General features: G+C 43.5%; 1 protein-coding gene across 2 annotated transcripts; it reads left to right on the top strand.

The window, feature by feature from the left end:
* Window positions 1-13,900: 13,900 nt before the first annotated feature.
* Window positions 13,901-21,610, top strand: mfrp (membrane frizzled-related protein). Of its 2 annotated transcripts, none has more exons than XM_085370959.1 (13): window positions 13,901-14,167; window positions 15,404-15,512; window positions 17,767-17,904; window positions 18,119-18,286; window positions 18,361-18,580; window positions 18,967-19,097; window positions 19,185-19,310; window positions 19,990-20,066; window positions 20,226-20,371; window positions 20,492-20,622; window positions 20,706-20,840; window positions 21,071-21,201; window positions 21,307-21,610. In XM_085370959.1, exons 1-13 carry the CDS (start codon window positions 14,114-14,116, stop codon window positions 21,529-21,531), a joined length of 1,791 nt encoding a protein of 596 aa, XP_085227085.1. In that variant the 5' UTR covers window positions 13,901-14,113; the 3' UTR covers window positions 21,532-21,610. The 2 variants fall into 2 exon arrangements, with proteins under 2 accessions (XP_085227085.1, XP_085227086.1); XM_085370960.1 differs by having other exon boundaries at window positions 14,104-14,167; window positions 21,074-21,201.
* The last annotated feature ends 541 nt before the right edge of the window (window positions 21,611-22,151 follow it).

The raw sequence follows: 22,151 nt of genomic DNA on the forward strand, positions 1-22,151 counted from the left end.
TTTGACTGCACAATTGTGAGCTCTTTGTTTAGCACAAAAACAACCTTGTTTTCTTTTATTTATGGAGCATTATTATTTAATAAATGCTCATAATTTATTTTTGAGTAAATTTTATGTACATCTGCTCTATGTTAATAAAAGTGCCTGTGTGACATCTGGGACACAGCTTTGACTAAGAACTCTCTTCTTGTTCTTACTTTATGGCTTTAAAAAAATATATCGAGATATATATCTTATATCGCCATCCAGCTAAAAAATATCAAGATATGAATTTTGGGTCATATCGCCCAGCCCTACTAACAACATAAGTTGAGGCTGAATTCCAGTGTGTTAAGTAAACTGCTTCTACCGAGATACTAATAACATACTACGTTGGACTAGTTGCAGTAAACTGCTTCTACCGAGATACTAATAACATACTACGTTGGACTAGTTGCAGCCACTTTACCTTCCACATTTAATTTTGTCTAATACTGGCTTCTGTAGCAATAATACGTTAGAATTTCTTCTGAAGACGCGGCCATTAGTCCAGTACATTGAAGTCGAGGTTTGTTTATTTTGTTTATGGTGTCAGTGACGTCCTGGCTTTTGCCGGCTATGAAATAGAAGTTGATTTAAGGAAAAGCAGATGCTGGCTTCACGGTGCAGTTGAACGCTGGCAACGCGAGAGCGAAACACGTCCGTAGGTTTGGTTTATGATACGGCCGTGTTCCGGTGGTGCGGCCGTGAAGTGCAGTAGTGGTTGGTGCTAATTTTAGTACATTGGATAGAGGTTTGACGGTGGTTTGTGGCGTCAGTCGAGTTTTAAGGGCTGCGGTCATAATACAAAGTAAAATTTTAGGTACATAGATTAGTAAAGAAATAAAAAGGTTAAAATTCCTCGTTTCAGTGGTTAAAATTGTTGTGTGCCTGTCCCCTGACGAGTGAGAAATTAAAATAAAGAGGGAATTTGGAGCCACATAGAGATAGACGGGCATAATTGGGTGTATTACTCTGTGGTGTAATAAAAATAAAAAGGAGAGATAGTAAGAGGTGTGTAGTGGAGACTTATGGAGGAGTAGAGAGAGGAATGTGTTGGGAGACTGGCGTGCAGTTTACGCTGTCGAGGTAGGCGTGTTGCCTGCTTATCGGTTTAAAAGTGATGAAAATGAAATTAAAATAAATCTCTTAGTGTGTTAATACAGGAAGCTGCGGACCTGGACCAACTGCCCCCACAAGCACAGCGGCCGAAGCAAAATTATAGGTAATGGGAACCACACCCAGCACGAATCAGCAGCTGTGAAACAGACAGCAGCGAGGAGAGAATTAAGAGAAGTTTTTAACTCATAAAATTGGGGCCAACGGACTTGTGGAGGTTGGGAAGGCGTCCGGAGCATCACAACAAAAAGGTGAAACAAAAACACACAAGTAGAGAAGTGTGAGAGAAAGGCTCCTTTTAAGGTAACGCCTAGTTTGAGAAAAAGTTAAAATTAACCTGCTTTTATACAAATGCACATACACGCAATGAAGAAACAGCTTACACTCATGAACACGTGAAGATTTTCCAGCAAGGTTAAAGAAAAATTAACATACTTAAATGATGAAGTCTATACATTACTGACAAAGAAACCCTCTGGGTTGCAGGACAACAATTTAACTAAAAAAAAAAAAAAGGGGACACTGGTCTAACCAACCAGGCAAGACACAACAAATTTAGGGGTTAAAAGATTCAAATTGTGACATGTTTTCTGCTGATTGATTACAAGTGATTACTGAATGAAAGAAAATTTCTTTTTGGGCTTTTAAACATGATCTTAAGAATTTTAACAGGTGCATGTTGTCCTGTCAACTTGGTGGGTTAGGAGTTGATTATATCGGGAGAGAAAAAAAAACAAAAAAAGGGGGAGAGAAGGCTGACACAGGGCCTGGTCCCGGTGTTTCTCCCCTCTCGTTGAAATACAGCCAACACAACATCATTTTCCTGTTCGTTTGCTTTTGTTTTTTGTCTGTTTTTGTTTTTTGTTTTTCTCTTTATGTTTAATTACAGGCTGCTTTGCCGGCCCTGAAAGCCGAGGCTGACTGGACTCCTGCTCTCCCCCATACGTGACACTAACCAAATGCTGCAACAGCTGGACCCACAACAACGACCTGAGAATGTCAACAGACCTGCAGGAATGTGATCTCATGCAGACGAGACGGAGAGCACTAAACCTAAGGCCCGTTTCACTACACGGGGGAAAATTCCCAGACTGCGTCAGCTGACAGAGCTCAGCTGTGACGAGACGCCCGCCAAGCCCAGAGGAAAAGTAAGGCCGAGCAAAAGAATGCTGACCTTGATAACTTTGCATTCACACTGTGCAGGACAGTGATGGACCAACACGGATGATCGGGCGGCAAAAAGGGCGTGACCGAGACAGGAGGAGTAACTGAGGTCAGAAGGCACCTCAGAATGGACAAAAAAACACAGGAGAAGATGCAGGTTTCACCTGCGGTGAGCATGGACACTGGAGAAAGGACTGCCCCAATTGGGGTCAGAACCAGGACGGACAGAACTTTGAGCAGCAGCAGCAGCAATGGTCGCAAACAAACTGAAAAGGAGGAGGGCAGGACCCCAGGGCATGCTTCAGGCCGTGGTTTACCCAGAACACCAGAACAGGAAAGTGATGAACAAACACACACACACACACACACACACACACACACACACACACACACACACGTCTCCAAATACACAGATTCAGAATGAAGTGAAATACACACATGAACACGGGCACTCGTTGAGTGAGTGAGAAATGACACACACACACACACAAACACACACACACACGCACACACACACATGGGAATGATGATTCACTGAGAAGTGATGCACACACATACACATGCACACGCTTGTGCAATGAAGAGTGATCCACACGCACACACACATACACGCTGATGCAATGAATAATGCTTTGCTTATGCTGATATGCAAAATGCTGCACACAAACATCCAGATGCATAATTTTATAAGGAGCCATTGATTACTTAGAATGTGTTATATGTCACTCAGAGGGCATTTGTGTAGATTTTAGGAATAAGGTCTAAAACGGTTTGGTTATGAAAACAATGTCTGTGCGTGATGTCTGTTTATGGCTCAAGGCCTTGACTGAATTCTTTGCTGTGCTTCACACAGCCCTGATGAGGAACAGTGGCACAGAGTGAAGATGATGAATTAATAGGGTAAGTTTAGGTTGGAGTACGGCATTTTCTGTGATTGAGATCTAATTCAAGGAGGAACAAAAGGAGTTACGGCACCTGAGGTTCTCATTCCCACACAATATTGTCCCGGCAGGAAGCAAAACGTTCCTGTGAATTTCTGGTTGATTTTTTGGTTTTGCTTAGCGCTAGCTTGATGTTATCAGTGAGCTTTGGCTTGTGTTCTTTCTCGTAAGCGAGAGAGGGATAGCTTTATGCTGGACATGTCTGCAACGGGCCCTAGTTTGTGTTATTTTAGTAGTATTTTGTTGGTTATGTCTGTTTTTGTTTTTGTTACAGTGCACTGAGGAGAAAATCTGAGAGGTGTGATCCACCGGTGGTGATATGTTGATATTTTGGGAGTTCATGATTTAACAATCAGCTCTTTAAACCAGGCCTGAAAGATTGAGGTTTAAAGCGCTATAAAATATTATTACTGTAAACAGTTGCAAAGTGTGTTTCTCCATGATTGTAATTGGCTTGGGAGAAATTCACTTATAGGGAACACTGAGAAGTTCTGAGTCTAAAAGGATTGCACCAAGTCAATCCAGCCCAAAAAACTGAGTATAACCATGTATAATATCCACTGAAGTTAAAAAGAGGTGCTTTGCAACATTAAACTGCAGTGTGCAGTACGCATTTTTCGGACCATAAGGTGCACGGGATTATAAGGCACATTAAGCGAAACAAAGCAGTCAGATAAATCAAACTTTATTAAACTCATTCTTCTTGCTTCCTCCACTTCTGTACCATTGATTCATTAAAACCCTTGGTAGAACCTGGGACCATTTCGTGGCCTTTCCGTTTTTTAATTCCACGCCATTTCCACTGTGTTTAATGGAGTATAGCCAAATTTTCAAACATGTATTTTTTTCCCATTTTATTTTAAAATTTCAGTCTGAGTTTTTTAAATGAGCTTAAATGGCTGAATAAAAGGCATACATCCACTATCGAACCTCGTGGCCGATTTGTGCCCCATTGAAACCCATTATAAACGCTATTTTTCACGCCAGAAAAATTACGGTCAAAGGGATCGTCAGGTTTCCAGCTTAGGTTTCGTTTTGGACTACAGGCCTTAGAGTTGTAATTTTTTTATTTGTCCACCGGGTGGCGCCCTTGCTCCACATGTGACGCCTGCTGGAACATACACACCTTCTCCAGCGGCCTGCTCGAGACAGATACCTGGAAAAGGCAGACTAATTTCCCGCGTACAGCAGCAGCTTGGCCCGCTGCTCGTTCCGGACCATTTTCTGACCTTAGGATCGTTTGAGGGTGCATTAATTTTTTTTAATCAACAGGAAATGACGTATTTGTTTTCACGTGGTAGCGGAAGTGTGTGCTGCAGACACGGGAACCGAACCATATGCTCCGGCGCTGCGCGAAACACACCCGCGGCAGAGGCACTCCTCCCCGGGGGAGCAGGAGCAGCAGCGCCGCCTGGGGACATTTTTGGCTTCTGCAAAAAAAATTAAAACCGGATCGAAATTAATGTTGGTGCCAATCTTTTGTCCATCTAAAGGCCTAATTATAATAACAATAAAATATTACTTCAAATGGTTTTTTTGGAAAATATTTTATGTTTTATGTTTTATGTTTTTGGGGCAAAAAAAGCAGTGCGCTCATGTGACGAAACCGGGATATAAAGGGTTAAAATCCGCGAAATGTAATTAAAACTTGACATGAATATTTCAAGGAGAAGTAGGTCTAAAAGATTGGCTAATTTAAAGTGGAATAAAATATTAATATATAAATTTTTTATAGCACTTTTTGGGCGTGGTCGATAGTGTGCATTTTATGAAATGCGCTCCTGGAAAAAAAAAAAAAGGCGATCGAAATGACTGTTGGTGCCAATCTTTAGTCCATCTAAAGGCCTAATTATAATAACAAACAAATATTACTTCAAATGTTTTTTTTGGAAAATATTTAGTTTTTTTGTTTTTTGGGGCTAAAAAAACAGGGCGCTCATGTAATAAAACTGGGATTTAAAGGGTTAAAACAATGAAAATATAATTAAAAGTTGATATGGATATTTTAAGCAGAAGTAGTTTTAAAAGACTGACTAATTTAAAGTAGAAAAAAATATTGATATATAACATTTTTAGAGCACTTTTGGGGCGGGACCATTTTTGGTCCCGAGGTTCACGAAAGGATGGGATTTTGAGGTTTTACCAACAGACACAAGGTGATGATGTCAGGAAGAAGAACTGACTGAAGATCACATTATGTAGGTGATTAATTATCTTTGCTGCAGGTTTGCTGGCTCTGATGCATCTTTTTACAGTTTTGGAAGAGAAACTAGGGATGGCAAAACACAGGTACACACACACACACACACACACACACACACACACACACACACACACACACACACACACAACAGAAATGTTACCAAATAATAATTAACTCACCTCCGTTTTTTGTAGTTCCACTTGCCTTCTTATGAATCCTACAAGACACTGTTCTTTATATAGAGATCAGTATCATTAAATACTGATCAGATATCAGTATTTGATGAAAGGTCTGCCCCTCACAAACTCCTCCCAGCTGACCCAGTTATAATGAGTTTGGTGGTAAAGATGTGTTGATAAAAATTATGAACCAAAACTTTTTTATCCATATTCTGTTTGCATTTAAAAAATATTGTTTATAGCACCATTTAATCTATTTAATAGCAGTATTTCAAAGCCCGAACTTATTTCAACATGAAATGCTATCACATATAGATTGTCTGCAGTCCAAAATCCAGTGTAACCTAAATTTGTTCCAGTATTATTCTTAAAGTGGTTTTAGCTGCAACACAAACAGTAAAGGCTTTAGAGTGAAAGTTGCTTATTTTTCTGGAATTGAAAACTCAGTTTCTATCTTTAGGGTTAAGACTGGAGTAAAGCCGTATCCATGCTGTACTGTTTAATCTTTTTTTTTTTTGTTGCCTGTCCCGTTTAGCTCTTTTGCCATCAGAATTGTTGTCTAAAGGCAAAGAAAGCACCACAGACTAGAAGTCCACTTGTTTGGTCTCTGTAAACAACTAGTCTGTCTGTTGTGGTGCTTGGGAAGTTGACGCCCTCTTGTGCTGCTAGGCAAAGGTCTCGAAAAGCATCTCGTCTCTCGCAGACTGTGAGGACACCCAAAGATGGTACTGCCTCCCACTTTTCTTGGTCTCTGGTCTTGGATCTCATGAACTTTTTGGCAACCCTCCAGACCCACGCCACGGTCCCAATCAGCCTTCTCAGGTTGCTGAATCGCCTTTCGTCGATTAGCTGTTGGGTTGCTACTCCTCGTGGTCTTCTCGACTCTACGTGTGCTGAGTCCTGAGCTGCCTTGATGTGGACTCTGGTAAGGACCGCAACAAAAGTCTTTTTCTGTAGCTTTGTGACCTTTTCTCGAGCTTGGGCAGCGACTTCTCCGGCGGATTTCTTCAGCCACTCATCTTCAGGAAGTTGGAGAAACTTTGGGCCCGACTGCCACTCGGAGTCCTCGGTTAGGGCATCTGGACTGGCCCCTCTGGTGAGAATGTCTGCAATGTTTGCTGACCCAGGAATCCACCACCAATCTTGGACATCAGTGCTACTCTGGATTTCACCAACGCGGTTTGCGAAGAAGGTCTGGAAACCGTAGCTCTCACGCTGGATTGCACCCAAGACGGTCTGGCTGTCAACGAGGTGGTACCATTTTTTGACCTGGATTCTGCAGTGTCTCTGGAAGTAGGTCTTCAGACGGGCAGCAAAGACTGCGCCACACATCTCTGCTTTAACAGGATCGCCTTTGTGATTGAGAGGCGTCAGTTTGGCTTTGGACTCTACTAGTCTCACAATGACACTATGGCTGCAGCTCCAGCGAAGGTACATCACTGCACCATATGCATGTTCACTGCCGTCAGAGAACGTGATGGCACTGGGCTCTGCACAAGGATCTGGTGGAGTCAGGGCTCTAGTGAAATGCAGTTTCTTCAGGTCAGCATACTCTTCCAGAAGCTTTATAGCGTCTTCTCGGAGACCTTCAGACAAGGCTGCGTCCCATGTGTCTTCGAGGCAGTGCTTTACTTTTGCTTCTTGGAAAGCTCTCCTTACCAGGATGGCACCCTTTTGTTTGACGGGAGTCACTAGACCGAGTGGGTCGTATAGGCCGGAGACTTGGCTTAGCAGTTCTCGCCTGGTGAGTGGATCAGGTGTTTGCTCTCTGACTTCTTCTCTGAGCAGGTCTTGACCAAGGCGCATTTTCCTCCTTTTCTTTGAGAAGTTCACTGCAACCATGACATGAAGCTTGTCATCATTGATGGTGTAGCCAAGGCCAAGGGCTTTGTTGTCATCTTCCGTCAGCTGGTTCGGCAGGATCATAGTCTTTGGCTCTGATCGAGGCAACTCTTTCTTCGACTCCTCCCTCCCACTTTGACTGGAGTAGACCCAAGGCTTCATGTAGAATCCTCCAGGTCTCAGGATGTGCTCAATGTTGGCTGTTAGGCGTCTCAGATGGTCGAGGTCATTGTGTGATGTCAGGATGTCATCGACATAAGCATCTTCTTCCAGCACACGTTTCTCTTCTGTGAAGTGACTGAATGAAGGTAGGTTTGCAGTTTCTCTCATGGCGACTTGGGCTATGCAACCAGCAGGTTTGTCTCCAATGTTGACTCTTGTTATGGCATAGTCTTCTATGTCTGCATCTTCTGTGTCACGCCACAAGAATCTGTGCAAGTGGACTTCTCGATCTTCCAGCCAGACGGAGTTGTACATCTTGCGGACGTCACCAAGGGCGGCGTAGACACCAGCTCGGAACCTCAGCAGGACAGCTCTTATCGGGTTCAGGACATCAGGACCTTTGATGAGGATGTCATTCAGGCTGAGGCCTCTGTACTTCTGGCTGCTGTTCCACACCAACCTCACTGGGGTAGAGACAGAGTGTGGATTTGGCGCGATGAGGTGGCTTATGTACCATACTGGCCCAGTCCAACTCTGCAGGACTTCTTTGGACAGCTTCACTGCAGCTCTGCGGTTTACCATCTCATGAACTTGTGCAGCATAGGCCTTCTTCCATTCAGGTTCTTTAGATAGCTTCATCTCGGTTCTGATGAATGTTGCTTCTACTGCTCTCCTGTTATTTGGCAAGGTTGCTGGATCTTCTACCCATGGGTATTTGGCATGCCAATGCGGTTCACTGTTGTGGTCATCTCCAGTTGAGTAAGTCAGGCCATTCCTCACGATCTCCATCTCCCTCTCTTCTGCAAGCGTCATTTCTTTACCCCCTGGCTGGCAGCTCCCACAACGACACCCTCCACATCTCGGCTGGCAAGCGGCTCCGATGCTTTCCCACCTCCACCACTTCAGAAAGTCTCTGCTGCTGCTACCTACCTATCTACCTGGTCAAAATAAAGTTGAGTGAAATTCAAAGTCTGGTCTTTTTCAAGTGTGGGCACCTCACAGTCAGAGAACACTTGACAATGCCCAACGGATTTACTTTACCAAATTGACCATCCCAGCCTTGCCGTAATGGTCCATTTGATTCACCTTTTATTGTTTAGTTTATTTTCACTTGCTGAATACGGGACAGACTTGACTGGGGGAAAGAAGGGGATAAAGAAAGAGGGAAAGAGAAACAGCTGAGAAGAGGGACGGGGGAGAAGGGCAAAAGACAAAAACCAACAGAACGGGCAGAGGGGAAAAAAAAAAAGGAAAAAAATGCATATATCGATCACCTGGATCACCTGCTGAGAAAGAAAAAAGAAAACAAGCAGAAGAGAACAAGAGTAATAGAATAAACAACATCACAATGATATATGGGAATATGACAGTAAATACTAAATATTAAACATTATTGTGCAGCACATAAGATCAACAGAACACAGTGTGCTTTGAGTTAGGAGCCAAAAAGGGTGTAGTTTGTGGGTGTCATCACCCGTGTGTACACCTGTGAGCATGGACGCGCTTGTGTTTTTTTAAAAGGTTCCTTCATGTAATGATCTGCTAGAGGGTGTGGGGGGGCCACAGCCCCGTCCTCCAGGGCATGAAGCAGGTATGGAGGAGATCAAAACTCCAGACATCCAGAGGCCCCCAGAACACAAGAGACCAAGGAAGACCAACAGAGGGGCAGCCGCGCCACTGTCCCAGAAAGAGCTGAGGAGAGTCCCAGATGAGGGCTCACTCAGCAGCCGCGGAGCAGAAGCCAGGGGGAGTTGCAGTGACGCGCCCGTGAGCTCCGCCGGCAGCCAGCCGTGCCTGAGTGACCGAGCCCCAGGCCGAGAGGCCGGGGCCACCCCACCTCCGAAGTGGCCCGAGCGAGCCCCAGGCTCCAGGCCCCGACAAGCGGCCGCCAAGGAGTGAGCCGGTGTGTACCTGGACGCCCATCCCCGGACACAAAGAACCACCAACGCACCGATGTCTGAGGGAGTCCGCCACTGGCAGGGGAAGTGGTGGTAGGGGGAGATAGGCCTCCAAACCTTGGAGGGCCCGAGATGTCCCCAGAGAGGTGGCGTCTGACACCCAACCTGACATATAGACACAGACATACAGGCACACACATATACAAACATCCATTCCCCCCCTCATGCTCTCATATGCACTTACTCCACACTCAACCAACGTGGAGACAGACATGAAGAGACGCTGTACACACGATCACACTCCCCAAGCGTACTCTACGAACCGGGTCTAGGTACCCTTGCCCCTGGAGGGGGGAACTGCACCCAGACCCAGGTGGTGTTTCCCTTTTCCCTGCGGTGGGGGGAGGCAGACCGCCCCGACTCCGCAGCAGCAGGGAGGCCCCACACTCCAGACCACAGTCGGACGGCCAACTCCTCCTCCTAGCCCCCCCGCTCCAGCAGGCCGCAGAGAATGGGGGTGAGAGAAGACTCCAAACCTCCCTCCACCCGCTCATTGTAGTGTTGATGCATGTGTGTTCTAAGGTGCATTGAAAACCCAGGCGGGCATGGAGCTACCTGCCAGAGAGCAGCAGGTAAGCGCACGGTCCCTCCTGCTAGCCCTCAATGCCTACGTGTATTTAAAATTGAGAGGTGGGCAACGACGCCAGGGGTGAGGTGTACACCCTGATGGTAATTTGGAGTCCGTGTATCGTGCCCACCCCCAAGATCCTATATGTATGTGTAATGAGAGTGTGAGTAATGTGAATGTCTAAGTTGTGGGATAAAATTGAGGCTCCTCCCAAACTCCTCCCATCTGCTCCCAATAACTGAGATGTCATATAAGATGTATAAGGAGTTTCATGAGTTTCAAATGAGTAATAAAAAAAACTAAAGTCAAAGTAGAATGGCTACACCACATGATTTCCCAGAAACCATGTGACTTAAGTTTCACCTTATTGATAAGCTCATTTATACACAGCCTATGATGGATTGAACAGCTGTTTCCAACAAATCTGTACAGCTGTGGACAAAAGTTGTCAGTGACACAAAGTTTGTTTTGCAGTTGTTTTTCTTTTGTTTTTTGTTTTTTTGTTTTTTACACCTTTCTACACTGTAAAATCGAATTAGTTCCCAGAACTTTAAATAAATTATTCAAACTTGTTGCCCAAAAAGACTAAGTAAAGGTCATTTAAGATAACTAAGTTAGGGCAACTTATGATGTTGCGAAGAACAAACATGGGAAATTCAAAAGTTTCAAAACCTTTTTTTTGTAGCAAATAAATGTTAAAAATTGTTTTAACAGTGGTGCCACCACCAGTACTTTGCTCACAACTGTACTCACTGTAATCAAGTGTTAAAAAGGTGCAGTACAGGCTCTGCTATTACCTGAGTAATTAATAAATCTCACTTTGGAAGACCAAAATCTTTCATAGAAAGATCAGCCATTGTTTCATGTTGAAGATGTTTGGAATAAACATTCTAGGTTCGAGACCATATTGCCATTATCATATTAATTTACATATTATTATAATAAGTTAGATAAGAGATAACATTTCAGACATAGATATCAGGTATGCGTACATGAATGTCCACGTTAATTAAATGTACAGAACTTTGTGGAGAAACGAGAGAGAATCCATCCTAACTAAAGTGAGTGAGGGATGTTTCTGTGTTTGCAGGATGGTAAATAAGGTGTGACACTTTGGAACATTTTTATTCAGAAATAAGATACCAGCACCCCACATAGCAAAACTGGTATTGCCCGGATCTGGCCCACACAATGTGCCTACACATGGCCCACATACCGCAAAGAATGATGGCCCTTTGGTGGCCCACACAATGTGCCTACACATGGCCCACATACCGCAAAGAATGATGGCCCTTTGGTGGCCCACACATGGACCAGCTGCAGACACACTGGTGGTCCTGTGCTGGCCCAGCTTCAGCTCTGGCTCCAGATGTCAGCCTAATGTGTACCTTAATCAAGCCACGTAATAACAACATGTGCCGGAACATAATAGTGCAAAAGGAACATGACGTGCTTCCTAAGTACTATCATACTCTTGACATGCAAACTGGAGGAGCCAGGGATCGAACCACTAGCCTTCCAATCAGGTGACCTGCTGTACCTCCTGAGCTACATCCAGCCTGTGGTAGACGTGCATAAACCCTCACTAGGTTTTGGATAAAGTGTACACTCACAAACCTGTCAAATCTGCATTTAAAACGTTGGCTACCATAGCAGTATAGTATTGCAACGTGGCATTTGGGTCTTCTAACTAAAATTGGAAAATAGGAACATAAATAGTGCCTCATTGCCAGACCTGGCCCACATCTGGTAGACATACACCCGGCCATGACACCAGTCAGTCAGAAGTGACAGCTTGATGGCAGATCTGGGCCAGGCCTGATTTCTATGAGCCTGGGCGACATAAACAAAACTACAATTGAGCCAGATATGGCATGCCATCACATAGACAGTGCCATCTATGCCAGGCCTGGCCCATATCTGGTGTCAAGCCAGCAGTGCTGGCTTGACACCAGATCCGTGCCAGACCTGCATGCAATGTGGGACCCTGCATCACAGCTCCCAACATTAATGTGACAGCATATTTAACCTCCCAAGACCTGAACTCTTTCATGGCATGCATTTTTAACTTTTCTTTGCTATTTGGGCTGATTGGGACCTGATGAGTGTAAAAACAAAGAATTACCTGATTTTTTTTTTATCTGATCTTTGTTTCTGAGAAAAATTAGATCCACATAAGAGGAAATTTGTTTTAAATTTTGATAGACCAGTGGCGTTACAGTAACTACGTTATTATTGTGGTAACGAGCACGGTAACTAGTTACTATCACCAAAATCAGGAACGCGTTAGTCGTTACTGGGATTTAGATAGGGTCGTTACTCATTACTTCGTATGGTGGCTATCACGGAGCTTCCACAGATTCAGTAACATTAGTAAGTGGTGGAGGCCAGCAGGTGGATGAGAGAAAGGGGACAGAAGGAAGAGAGACCCGAGGCAGCCGCCGGTGTGAACTGAACTTCAGGTAAGAAGTTATGACCTGCAGTCTCTCTGGGTCAGATATAAACCAAGTTTAGGTGGAGTTTATTTTCGTTATTCTGACTTTTTCCGTACTGCGTGCTAGCTAGCATGACGGAGTTTCTATACAGCTGGGTGGTGCTATGATGTTAATGATGTTGAACTTTATTTTGTTCATAAGGTTAATTATTAGAGTTGCCAACCGTCCTGTAAAAAACAGAAACATCTGGTATTCAGAGAGTTTTGTATTGTGGTGAAAAGGAACAGTTTGTCCTGTACTTCAGCTACAATGAAAAAGACACAAAGCTGGAGTTATTGAGTGTCTTTGCTGCAGAGGTGCCTCTTTTTCTCTCATTCTCCCCCCTCCCTCTCCTGTTTCTACTTCAATCATGAAACTGATCAATGATCAGCTTATCGGCTTTTCTCTCAACTGTATTTATAAAGCACTTTGAAACAGTAAATGCTGACCAAACATTAAGGACAGAATAAAATTACAGAAAAATAAATAAAATAAAATAATAAAACACAAACATGAATAAATAATAATAATAATAATAATTGATCCAAAAAATAAAAATATATATTTAAAACACAGAAGGTCCATAAAAAGCACAATTTAATTAAAACAATTAAACTAAAACCAATTTTTTTTACATTGTTTTTTAAATGTTTTAATTAAAAAAAAAAGAAAGAGATTAGACCTTAAAAACCCCCACAAATATCATAAATCACTTCTTTTCAGATGATCAGTTTTTGGCACAACACACAGTTTCAGATCTCACAATCAGATGTCACTCCTGCTTCTCCACACTGAACGCTGCCGTCGTTGCTATGGTGCCATCTTACCCAGAATCCGTGTTAGATGACTGAGACTGCTCCGTTTCTGCAGCAGCGTTCTCGTGTGTTTGCTCACTCGGCTGTGCGCAGGTGCACATTTCAGTGAAACATTTTAGGAGCTTAAACCATCATTAAGGGGATTACCGAGATTTAACAGGGACCCCCGCACCTCCACCCCAACCCCATCTTTGGCATTCCTTGTCCTTCTTCCCGCCTCCTCCAGGGCTCAGTCCTCTCACCTGACAAGGATTTGCTCAGCAATGTGAGCAAGTTTCTAAAACCTTTTTAACCAGGCACACAAACACACGTAAAAGAAAATAATAATAATTACTGCGATAAACTAGACAGACAGCAACCACAGTCATCTCTACTGCTGAAGATCGGAATTTGATTGTACTTTTCTCTCATTTCTAGCAGTGTTTAGGCCCCATTTTTGATGGGGTCTAAACAAAGGACTGTGCTGTGCTGGGGGATTGAGCGCTGTAGGCTTTCACAGCTCATGTGGAGGTTTGCAGTCAGGGCAAAAAAGTGAACAATGACAAGAAAACTCAGGGGACCATCTTTAAAATTCCCTCGCGGATAAAAGGATATCTTCAGGATCATATCCCAAATGTTTTCAGAACAACATTGGAGTCTTTAAGAAGAGGAGCGCACTGAGAGAGTAAAGATGTCTGAACTCAGCCAAGTCGCTGTATACCCTGACTCCTCAGACATTTATAAGGTGAGTAGGATATGTTGATTTTGACTCCCCATGTTTTTGGATTTTAACCGGATATGTTATGGAGCTACGGCGCCAATTTTCCTGGTTGTAGTTGGATTACCAAACTGGGCAAATGTTCTAAAGGCTCAGATCTCGTGCTTTAGTCAGCATCACTTGGACTTTAGTAATTTGTAGAAAGGCCTTATATCAAAATCTAGTTTTAAGAGCTTAAGTAGTTTGGTTTGACAAAACAATCTCAGCTCAAGGCTGCCGTCGAGCTTGTTTTCCACAGCTGTCAGCCTTTAGAGTAAAGCCATTCAGCTGTTGTGGAGATTAATCTGTTAAGGGTTTCACTTCAGATGATGAAGACTGGGTAATATTGTTGAAACAAGAATAGAAAGGTAGTCCAGTGTAAAATGTCTGCACATTAAGTGAGCCGCTAATAGGCTTAAGAGACGATGTTGGCAGTTATTGTCCTGCACATTCTGCCTCTGCTTTGAAACATGTATTTGTCGTCTAGAAAACAAACTTTTGCTGTTTGAGTATACTGCAAATATATCTATGCCCACTGTGTGGCTTTGCAAACTCTGGCTCTTTCCTGGACATTTCTTATGATACTATAATGATTTGTTTGCTTTTTTGAATTTTTACAAAACAGCAATGTGAGAAAAGTGTCTAAGCACACTGGTAATCTCACAAAGAAGTTCTTACCCGGTCATAGGTCATAGTTTAGTTTCTGTAACTTTTTCTCATTGCTGTTTTTTTTTCTTTTAGCAAGTGGCTAACTTTATAGCTATAACAAAGAGCAGGGTTCCCACGCAAACATCAGACACAATCAATAACATATAGAAGCTGTTTACACTACTGAAAAACAAATTTTTATATCTCAAACTTTCAACTCATTAACACAAGCTTCTGAGAAAATAATTTGAAATTTTTCAGTGATGCAGTTAGAATATCCTTTTTTTTTTTGTAGCAAAAACTAACTTCCACAGTAACTAGCTGGTTAACATACCTGGACATTTAGCCACAAAGGAGTCAGATATCTGGCTAACCAGATCTGAAGGTAATGATGGGTCAGTGTCATATGAAATGTTACATGTAACCCGACCAGTAGTGAAATGGAACCATAAGATGTGTGTGTTCTAATAACTGAAGGTGTGTTTTGTTGCTTTTTATTTGAAAGCAGAGGAAGAGTTTAAAAAAGCTTTTTTTAAAATCAGCACTTGTGTGAATCTTTGATTTTTACATCCGCAGAATGTCTTTTGCAATCCCGCCTTTGAGCTGGAGGGGGAGAAGGAGGAGAGGGTGGAGGGATTCAGGACAGCCTCTTCTACTCCTGAGCCAATCAAACCACCAGGACCAAGTGAGTCAGCCAATCAGCTTGCTGCTTCTTGTGCCTCTACCCTAACGGGATCATTTTATCACTTAAGCTCAGTTTTCTTGAAATATAGGTAAATGTGGCCTCATGATAATTGTACTCAAGTTGTAAAAAGTGTACAGTTGATGCCTTCTTTAGCTGTTCTCAAAGGAAACAAATCCCATAAACATATCATAGTGATGTCATCAGGGTTATGTCAACTTTAAATAGACGTGGTGAGTTTGGAAGTTTTCAGTGATGTCCTTATTTCCAAATGAATGCATTTCCCAGAATACAGTTCTTGAAAAACAAAAAAGAAAACAAAGTGGGGGAAAAATATGGCGTTATTTTTGTGCCACTATTCTGAGCGCACGTAAAAAAGGTTTGCAGGTGCAAGTGTTGCATTTTGAGGAGAAATTTATTTTGAGCGAAGAAAAGCTGAATTTGAGTGAACAAAATTCATTGCTGCATGCAAAAAATGTATATCCGTGTTTGCTATTATCCATATACACACGCACAATAGCAGCCCCTCTCGCTCAGTTTTTGTATTTGCGCTCGCAATGTGTCGCTCACGCTCTCAACATTTCTGCCCGTGCACGCTCAACTCTTTCTGTACACCGTTATATTTGTGCCACAAAACCAGCCAATCACAGACTTGGATGCAAAAAAATCTGATTGGCTGTTTTTGTCTCCAATCAGCTCGAAAGGACGAAATGCAATATCCCAGAATCCATTTCGTCCAAAGCTCAAACGAGACAGTGGCGGAGGAACACAGAGTGGCGGAGTTTGAAATATTACTCTTTCTGGGACACAAAATAAACTTTTAAGATATTTTCATGTTAGAATGTAGCTGTGTGAACTTCTAATATCTGCTCGATTTATCAAGACATCACATATTTGCATAAGTGCTCCAACGTTTTCGGAGATGCCTGTTACCCACCAGCTGACCGGGTGGGAACTCGGGTTAAACATAATATATAAGGCTGAACTGACAAAAAAATCACCGACTACACCACCAGGTATTATTGGAAAAACCATAAAGCCTTTGAACGAAAACAAACGCTGTTGTGACAGTGATGTACACTGTTTTGTTGGTATATATGTATGATTTGTATCACCTTCATGTTTCCAGCTTTACAGCTGTGGCTCCAGCAAACATCAGCTGATACTAGAAATTAATTTTAAATAAATTCTAACAACAGCTGATCAATTTTGAACGTGCTGCTGTTGTTGTTTAGCGCAACATCCGCTGGTTTCCTGTTTCTGGCGCAAAGTGGGAGATAAACAAACAAGAGAGACGATCAGCTGATCATTGATCAGTTTCATGATTGAAGTAGCAACAGGAGAGGGAGGGAGAATGAGGAGAGAAGAGGCAGCTAAGACACAGAATAACTCCAGCTTTGTGTCTTTTTTATTCTCGCTGAAGTCTTTTCCCCTCAATACGGATGTATTGTAATTGGTCCAGCCCAGAGTTGATTATTACCAGCTGGCTAATCCACCACCTTTCATTGTTTATACCATTACAAAAACAAACAAACTAACATAAAAATGAAAAATCACCATTGGCCCACCGGGCAAATGCCGGGTAAATGCCCAATGGCCAGTCCAGGTATTCGGTCAGCTGGTGGGTAACAGGCATCTCCAAAAACGTTAGAACACTTATGCAAATATGTGATGTCTTGATAAATCGAGCAGATATTAGAAGTTTACACAGCACCATTCTCGCATGAAAATATCTTAAAAGTTTTGTGACCCACAAAGAGTAATATTTCAAACTCTGCCACTCTGTGTTCCTGCGCCACTGCCTCGTTTGAGTTTTGGACGAAATGGATTCTGGGATATTGCATTTCGTCATTTCGAGCTGGTTGGAGACGAAAACAGCCAATCAGATTTTTTTTGCATCCAAGTCTGTGATTGGCTGGTTTTGTGGCACAAATATAACGGTGTACAGAACGAGTTGAGCGCGCACGGGCTGAAATGTTGAGAGCGCGAGCGACACATTGCGAGCAAGCGCAAGTGCAAAAACTGAGCGAGAGGGGCTGCTATTGTGTGTGTGGATAATAGCAAACACTGAAATACATTTTTTGCACGCAGCAATGAATTTTGTTCACTCAAATTCAGCTTTTCTTTGCTCAAAATAAATTTCTCCTCAAAATGCAACACTTGCACCTGCAAATTTTTTTTACGTGCGCTCAGAATAGTGGCACAAAAATAACGCCATAGAAAAAGAGATTACAGATGTACTATGCATTTCTTTCAGGCCTAGTCTGGGGATTTTTCGGTGTGTGTGTGATGCGTGTGCGTGCTCCGGGCTGCGGTTGGGGGGTGGTAGTGGTCTCTGCTGCTGTCCTGCTCCTATTAGCAGCCCTAGGACTGATGCTGGTCCTCATTCTCACACGTGAGTCACTGCTGCACATCAACTGCTTCATTACCACAATCTCAAACTGATTAAAAGTATTGAGTGATTTCATAAACCCAGGATCCATGCTAAAACCTCAAAGTACACCATGAACTCACAGATACTGGAGTTTAAAGGTTTCTCAGCATGACTAGTGCTCTCACTGCACATCATAAAAATCTTCTGACCCAGATGTATTTGCTTCCTTATTTAGAGATAAAGAACCAGGCAGTGGAGGATCAGGTGCTGACCACTGCCACTTCAGGCCTACAGCATGCAGGAGATGGACAGTCCCAAGCTTTACCTACAGTCCCTATCAATAGAAGTAAAGAGGACAGTACAGCTGCACCACAACCTGCCAGAATCCCTCCATCTGAACCAAGTAGGTCTGGCCTCTCTACCCAAAATACTTTTTGTTGACCTAAGACACAAGGTCTCTCTCTCTCTGCCTCTCAGGATGTGGAGGTGTTTTAACTGACACTGAAGGAAGTTTCAGCTCTCCAAATCACCCTGCGTCCTACCCCCCAAACTCACTGTGTGTGTGGGTGATTCAGGTCCCGCCCCCCTACCTGGTCCAGATTCATGTCTCCTCTTTGACTGTGGAGGGACCCTCTCCTTGCCTGTTTGACTGGGTGGAGGTGCGGGAGCAGATCGAGCAGACTTCTGTGGTCACCAGGTCAGCGATCATGAAGCATACCTTCTTATGAACATCATTCACACCTCCATATTTCCACAAGCAACATTTTTATACACAATCAGAGTAGGAGCATTATGCTGTTTCACTAAACTGCTGATAGATGGCGCCAAAAGCCCGTGCATCATTGGAAAGCGTTTCCATGTACTGAAGGGTTTTTGGAAATTTTGTACGTATCAACACGTTGACCTTTTTGCTCACATTCCTGGACAGTGTCGTAACGTGATTCATTAAATTCCTCTAACTACGTAACACATTTCCTGCTTACAAATCCTTTTAAGAATTTATAGCTGCATGGCTCAGGCACAAAGTTCAATCCAAAGCTGAACAAGAATGAGACTGATCAAAAACAAATGTCTCCCTTGCAGGTTCTGTGGTAACGTAGCGCCACCGACGGCCAACACAAACAGCAGTACGGTGTGGGTCACCTTCCACTCTGATGGCAGCATCGCAGGCAACGGCTTCACTGCCCAGTACAGGGCGGTACTCCCCGGACACAGTCAGTAGCCTGCATCTGGGAGCACAAGCGTTCACTCTTGTATATGTTTTGCAACAATGTTCAAGTTAGCACATTGTGTTTTCTCAGAAAGCTGCTCCAGAGAAGAGTTCATGTGCGATGGCGGCCGCTGCCTGCTGCCTGTGTCTGTGTGCGACGGTCATCCAAACTGCCACGACCAGATGGACGAGGCAAACTGCAGCCACAAGCACAAGGGTGAGAGTCCACATATGGAACTAAAACAGAGACAAGGTCAAAGGTCACAATTCAACTCACTTTTATTTATATAACATTGGATCACAACTGTCACCTCAAGGTGCTTTATATTGGAAGATGAAGACCCTGCAATAACAGAGAAAATCCCAACAATCAGATGAACCCCTACGAGCAAACACTTGATAACAGTTGGAAGGAAAAACTCTCTTTTAACAGGAAGAAACCTCCAGCAGAACCACAATCAGGGAGGGGCGGCCATCATCTGCATCAAGAGAATCCCCCAGCAGTTAGCCTAGTCTACTGCAGTGTAGCTAAGGGGGGATCCAGGGCCACCTGATCAATCCCTAACTATAAGATATAACAAAAAGGAAAGTGCTAAACCTAATCTTAAAAGTGGAGAGGGTGTCTGTCTCCCGAATCCAAACTGGCAGCTGGTTCCATTGAATAGAGGCCTGAAAGCTGAAGGCTCTGCCTCCTTTTCTGCTTTTTAAATACCCTAGGAACCACAAGTAAACCAGCAGTCTGAGAGCAAAGTGCCCTATTGGGTTGATATGGTACTATGAGGTCTTGAAGAAAACATGGGGTCTGATTATTCAAGACCTTGTATATGCGGAGAAGGATTTACTTCAATTCTGGGATTAACAGGGAGCCACTGAAGAGATGCTTTTCTTTTTCACAGAATGCGGTGGGCAGAAGATTGGGCCGTATGGTTACCTGGCAAGTCCAAACCACCCCGGGCCTTACCCTCACCAGCAGGTTACATTCTAAACCATTCAAACTGAAAAATAATCCTAATAGTAATTGAAAACACCAAAATTATAAAGATTCAGAAGTACTTCCACATGCATAACACATTCTCAGTCCGACAGCCACACCACACCACGCAGTTTTCTCCACTAATCTGATGTTTTCCAGTTGTGTATATGGCATATATCTGTTGAGGAGGGTCACGTGATCACGCTGAGCTTCAGAAACTTCAGCCTGGAGACTCAGGATGTGTGTGAGTTTGACTATGTGGAGGTGCATGATACCAGCACCGGAGCTGGAAGAGTCCTCGGAAGGTGAGAAGTGCCACAGTCTTTAATTCTGAGGGTAACTAAGGACAAACACATTTACCTTCATGCTAGTTAAACAACCAGTTTTCTGGAGTACCTTTTGTGTCTCTTCTCCCTTTGTGCCAGGTTTTGTGGTACCACCTTCCCCCCAGAGCTGACCTCCTCTGGCCCTCACATGACAGTGGTGTTTGTGGCTGATGAGGGAGTGGCCGACAGTGGCTTCAATGTAACATACCAGGCTGTGTCTGTGCTGGGCAGTGAGTTTTCATACTTTAATATTACTTTTTTTTTTTGCATTAGCTTTCTATAAACCTCTTTTACATCCTTTTTATTTTTAAAGGGACATGCGGCCCCAGGCAGTTCGCCTGCAGCACAGGGGAGTGTGTTCAGCAGCAGTGGCTGTGTGACGGCTGGAACGACTGCCCCGATGGTGCGGATGAACAGGGCTGTGGCAACTCCACCTATCCTCCCTTTAGTGAGTCTGGTTTATCTCTGACCTCAATCACAGCCAGTTTTTGTTTCCACTGCCAATGAAAAGCAGCAGGAAGAAACTTAAGTGTTGAAATAACAGGAATTGCCGATGGCTTCATATTCTGAGAAAACCACCAAATAGAAATGTTACCACTTTTCACCTCTATGTCGACATGGTTTTGTGGTTTCTATTTGTAAGTGTTTCTCTGAATGAATAATTTCCTCTCATGAAAGTAGCCTCGTCTTGTGAGCACATTGAAGTAGAGATGTGTCGGGGCCTCAGCTACAACTTCACCTCATTCCCCAACATCTGGCTGTCCATTGCTGACCAGAGAGAAGCGGCCACCCTCCTGGGACAGTATCAGGTAAAAGTCACATCAAAAAGCTTCATCAGACATCTGGAGCTGTAGCTGGCAACTGTTTCAAACCAGGCATCGAACCATCCTCCCTCCCCTCCTTTTGTCATCCAGGTGCTGATGGAGCTGGCGTGCTTTGAGCCTCTGCAGAGGCTGGTTTGTGGGATGTTTCTGCCCCAGTGTAGTCCTCAGGGCGGCGTCCTCCAACCCTGCCGCTCAGTCTGCTCCTCGGCCGAGCAGCAATGCAGCCAAGCCCTGGATCTCTTTTCCTTCAGCTGGCCCTTCAACTGCCACCTTCTCCCAGACTCACAGGACCCCTTGGAGTGCTCACTGCCTTGAAGCTGGGACAGTCCAGTTACCTTTGAGATCATAATCAGGCCCAGGCAGGAAATACCAGAGCGTTCGAGGACCTTACTTACCTTAGTGGAAACAAAGGTTTACAGTTTTAAACACAGTTTGTAATACATGTGCTCAGTATATATGAGACCACATGCAGTTTTAAAGTAGAGAGCTAAGTAAAATGAAAGCTTTCGATCTCCGACGGGAATCAGACTGTTTTACTGTAAATTGCTGTATTTATTTAATGCTTTGATGTCAATCTTGTAAATTAAATAAACCATGCAGAGAAAATATGTTTAAAACAAAGTTTATTGCATTGTTCTTCAACACACCACATCACTCCTAAATACTCCGATTACTTCAGTTGATCTAATGTTAGCTAACACAGGAAACAGGCTGTCACAGCGGTACTTTGCTGCCCTGACAAACATTTAACAATTCACAGTCATGTGACATAATTGATCTGAGAAAGCAACTCACTGATTTTATTTTAACCCAGGTGGTAACTTTTATTATAGAAATAATTAAAAGACTTACCTAAAAACGTAAAGAGTTTGAATAAGAATCACTCGGTGTAAAATTATAACGTTGACCCACCAGGTTCACGTTCTTCCTTAGAA

The sequence above is a fragment of the Diplotaxodon limnothrissa genome, linkage group LG14 (assembly GCF_057381915.1).
Source record: "Diplotaxodon limnothrissa isolate DT_005_m linkage group LG14, D_limnothrissa_male_GT1.1, whole genome shotgun sequence".
Lineage (NCBI taxonomy): Eukaryota > Metazoa > Chordata > Actinopteri > Cichliformes > Cichlidae > Diplotaxodon > Diplotaxodon limnothrissa.

What these genes read in the sequence shown, in the direction of transcription:
- mfrp (XM_085370959.1), top strand. Translation starts at nt 14,114, where the DNA reads ATGTCTGAACTCAGCCAAGTCGCTGTATACCCTGACTCCTCAGACATT. An exon ending in AATCCCTCCATCTGAACCAA is followed by an intron (nt 18,287 to 18,360) that starts GTAGGTCTGGCC and finishes TCTGCCTCTCAG; the next exon opens with GATGTGGAGGTGTTTTAACT. An exon ending in GGCGGTACTCCCCGGACACA is followed by an intron (nt 19,098 to 19,184) that starts GTCAGTAGCCTG and finishes GTGTTTTCTCAG; the next exon opens with AAAGCTGCTCCAGAGAAGAG.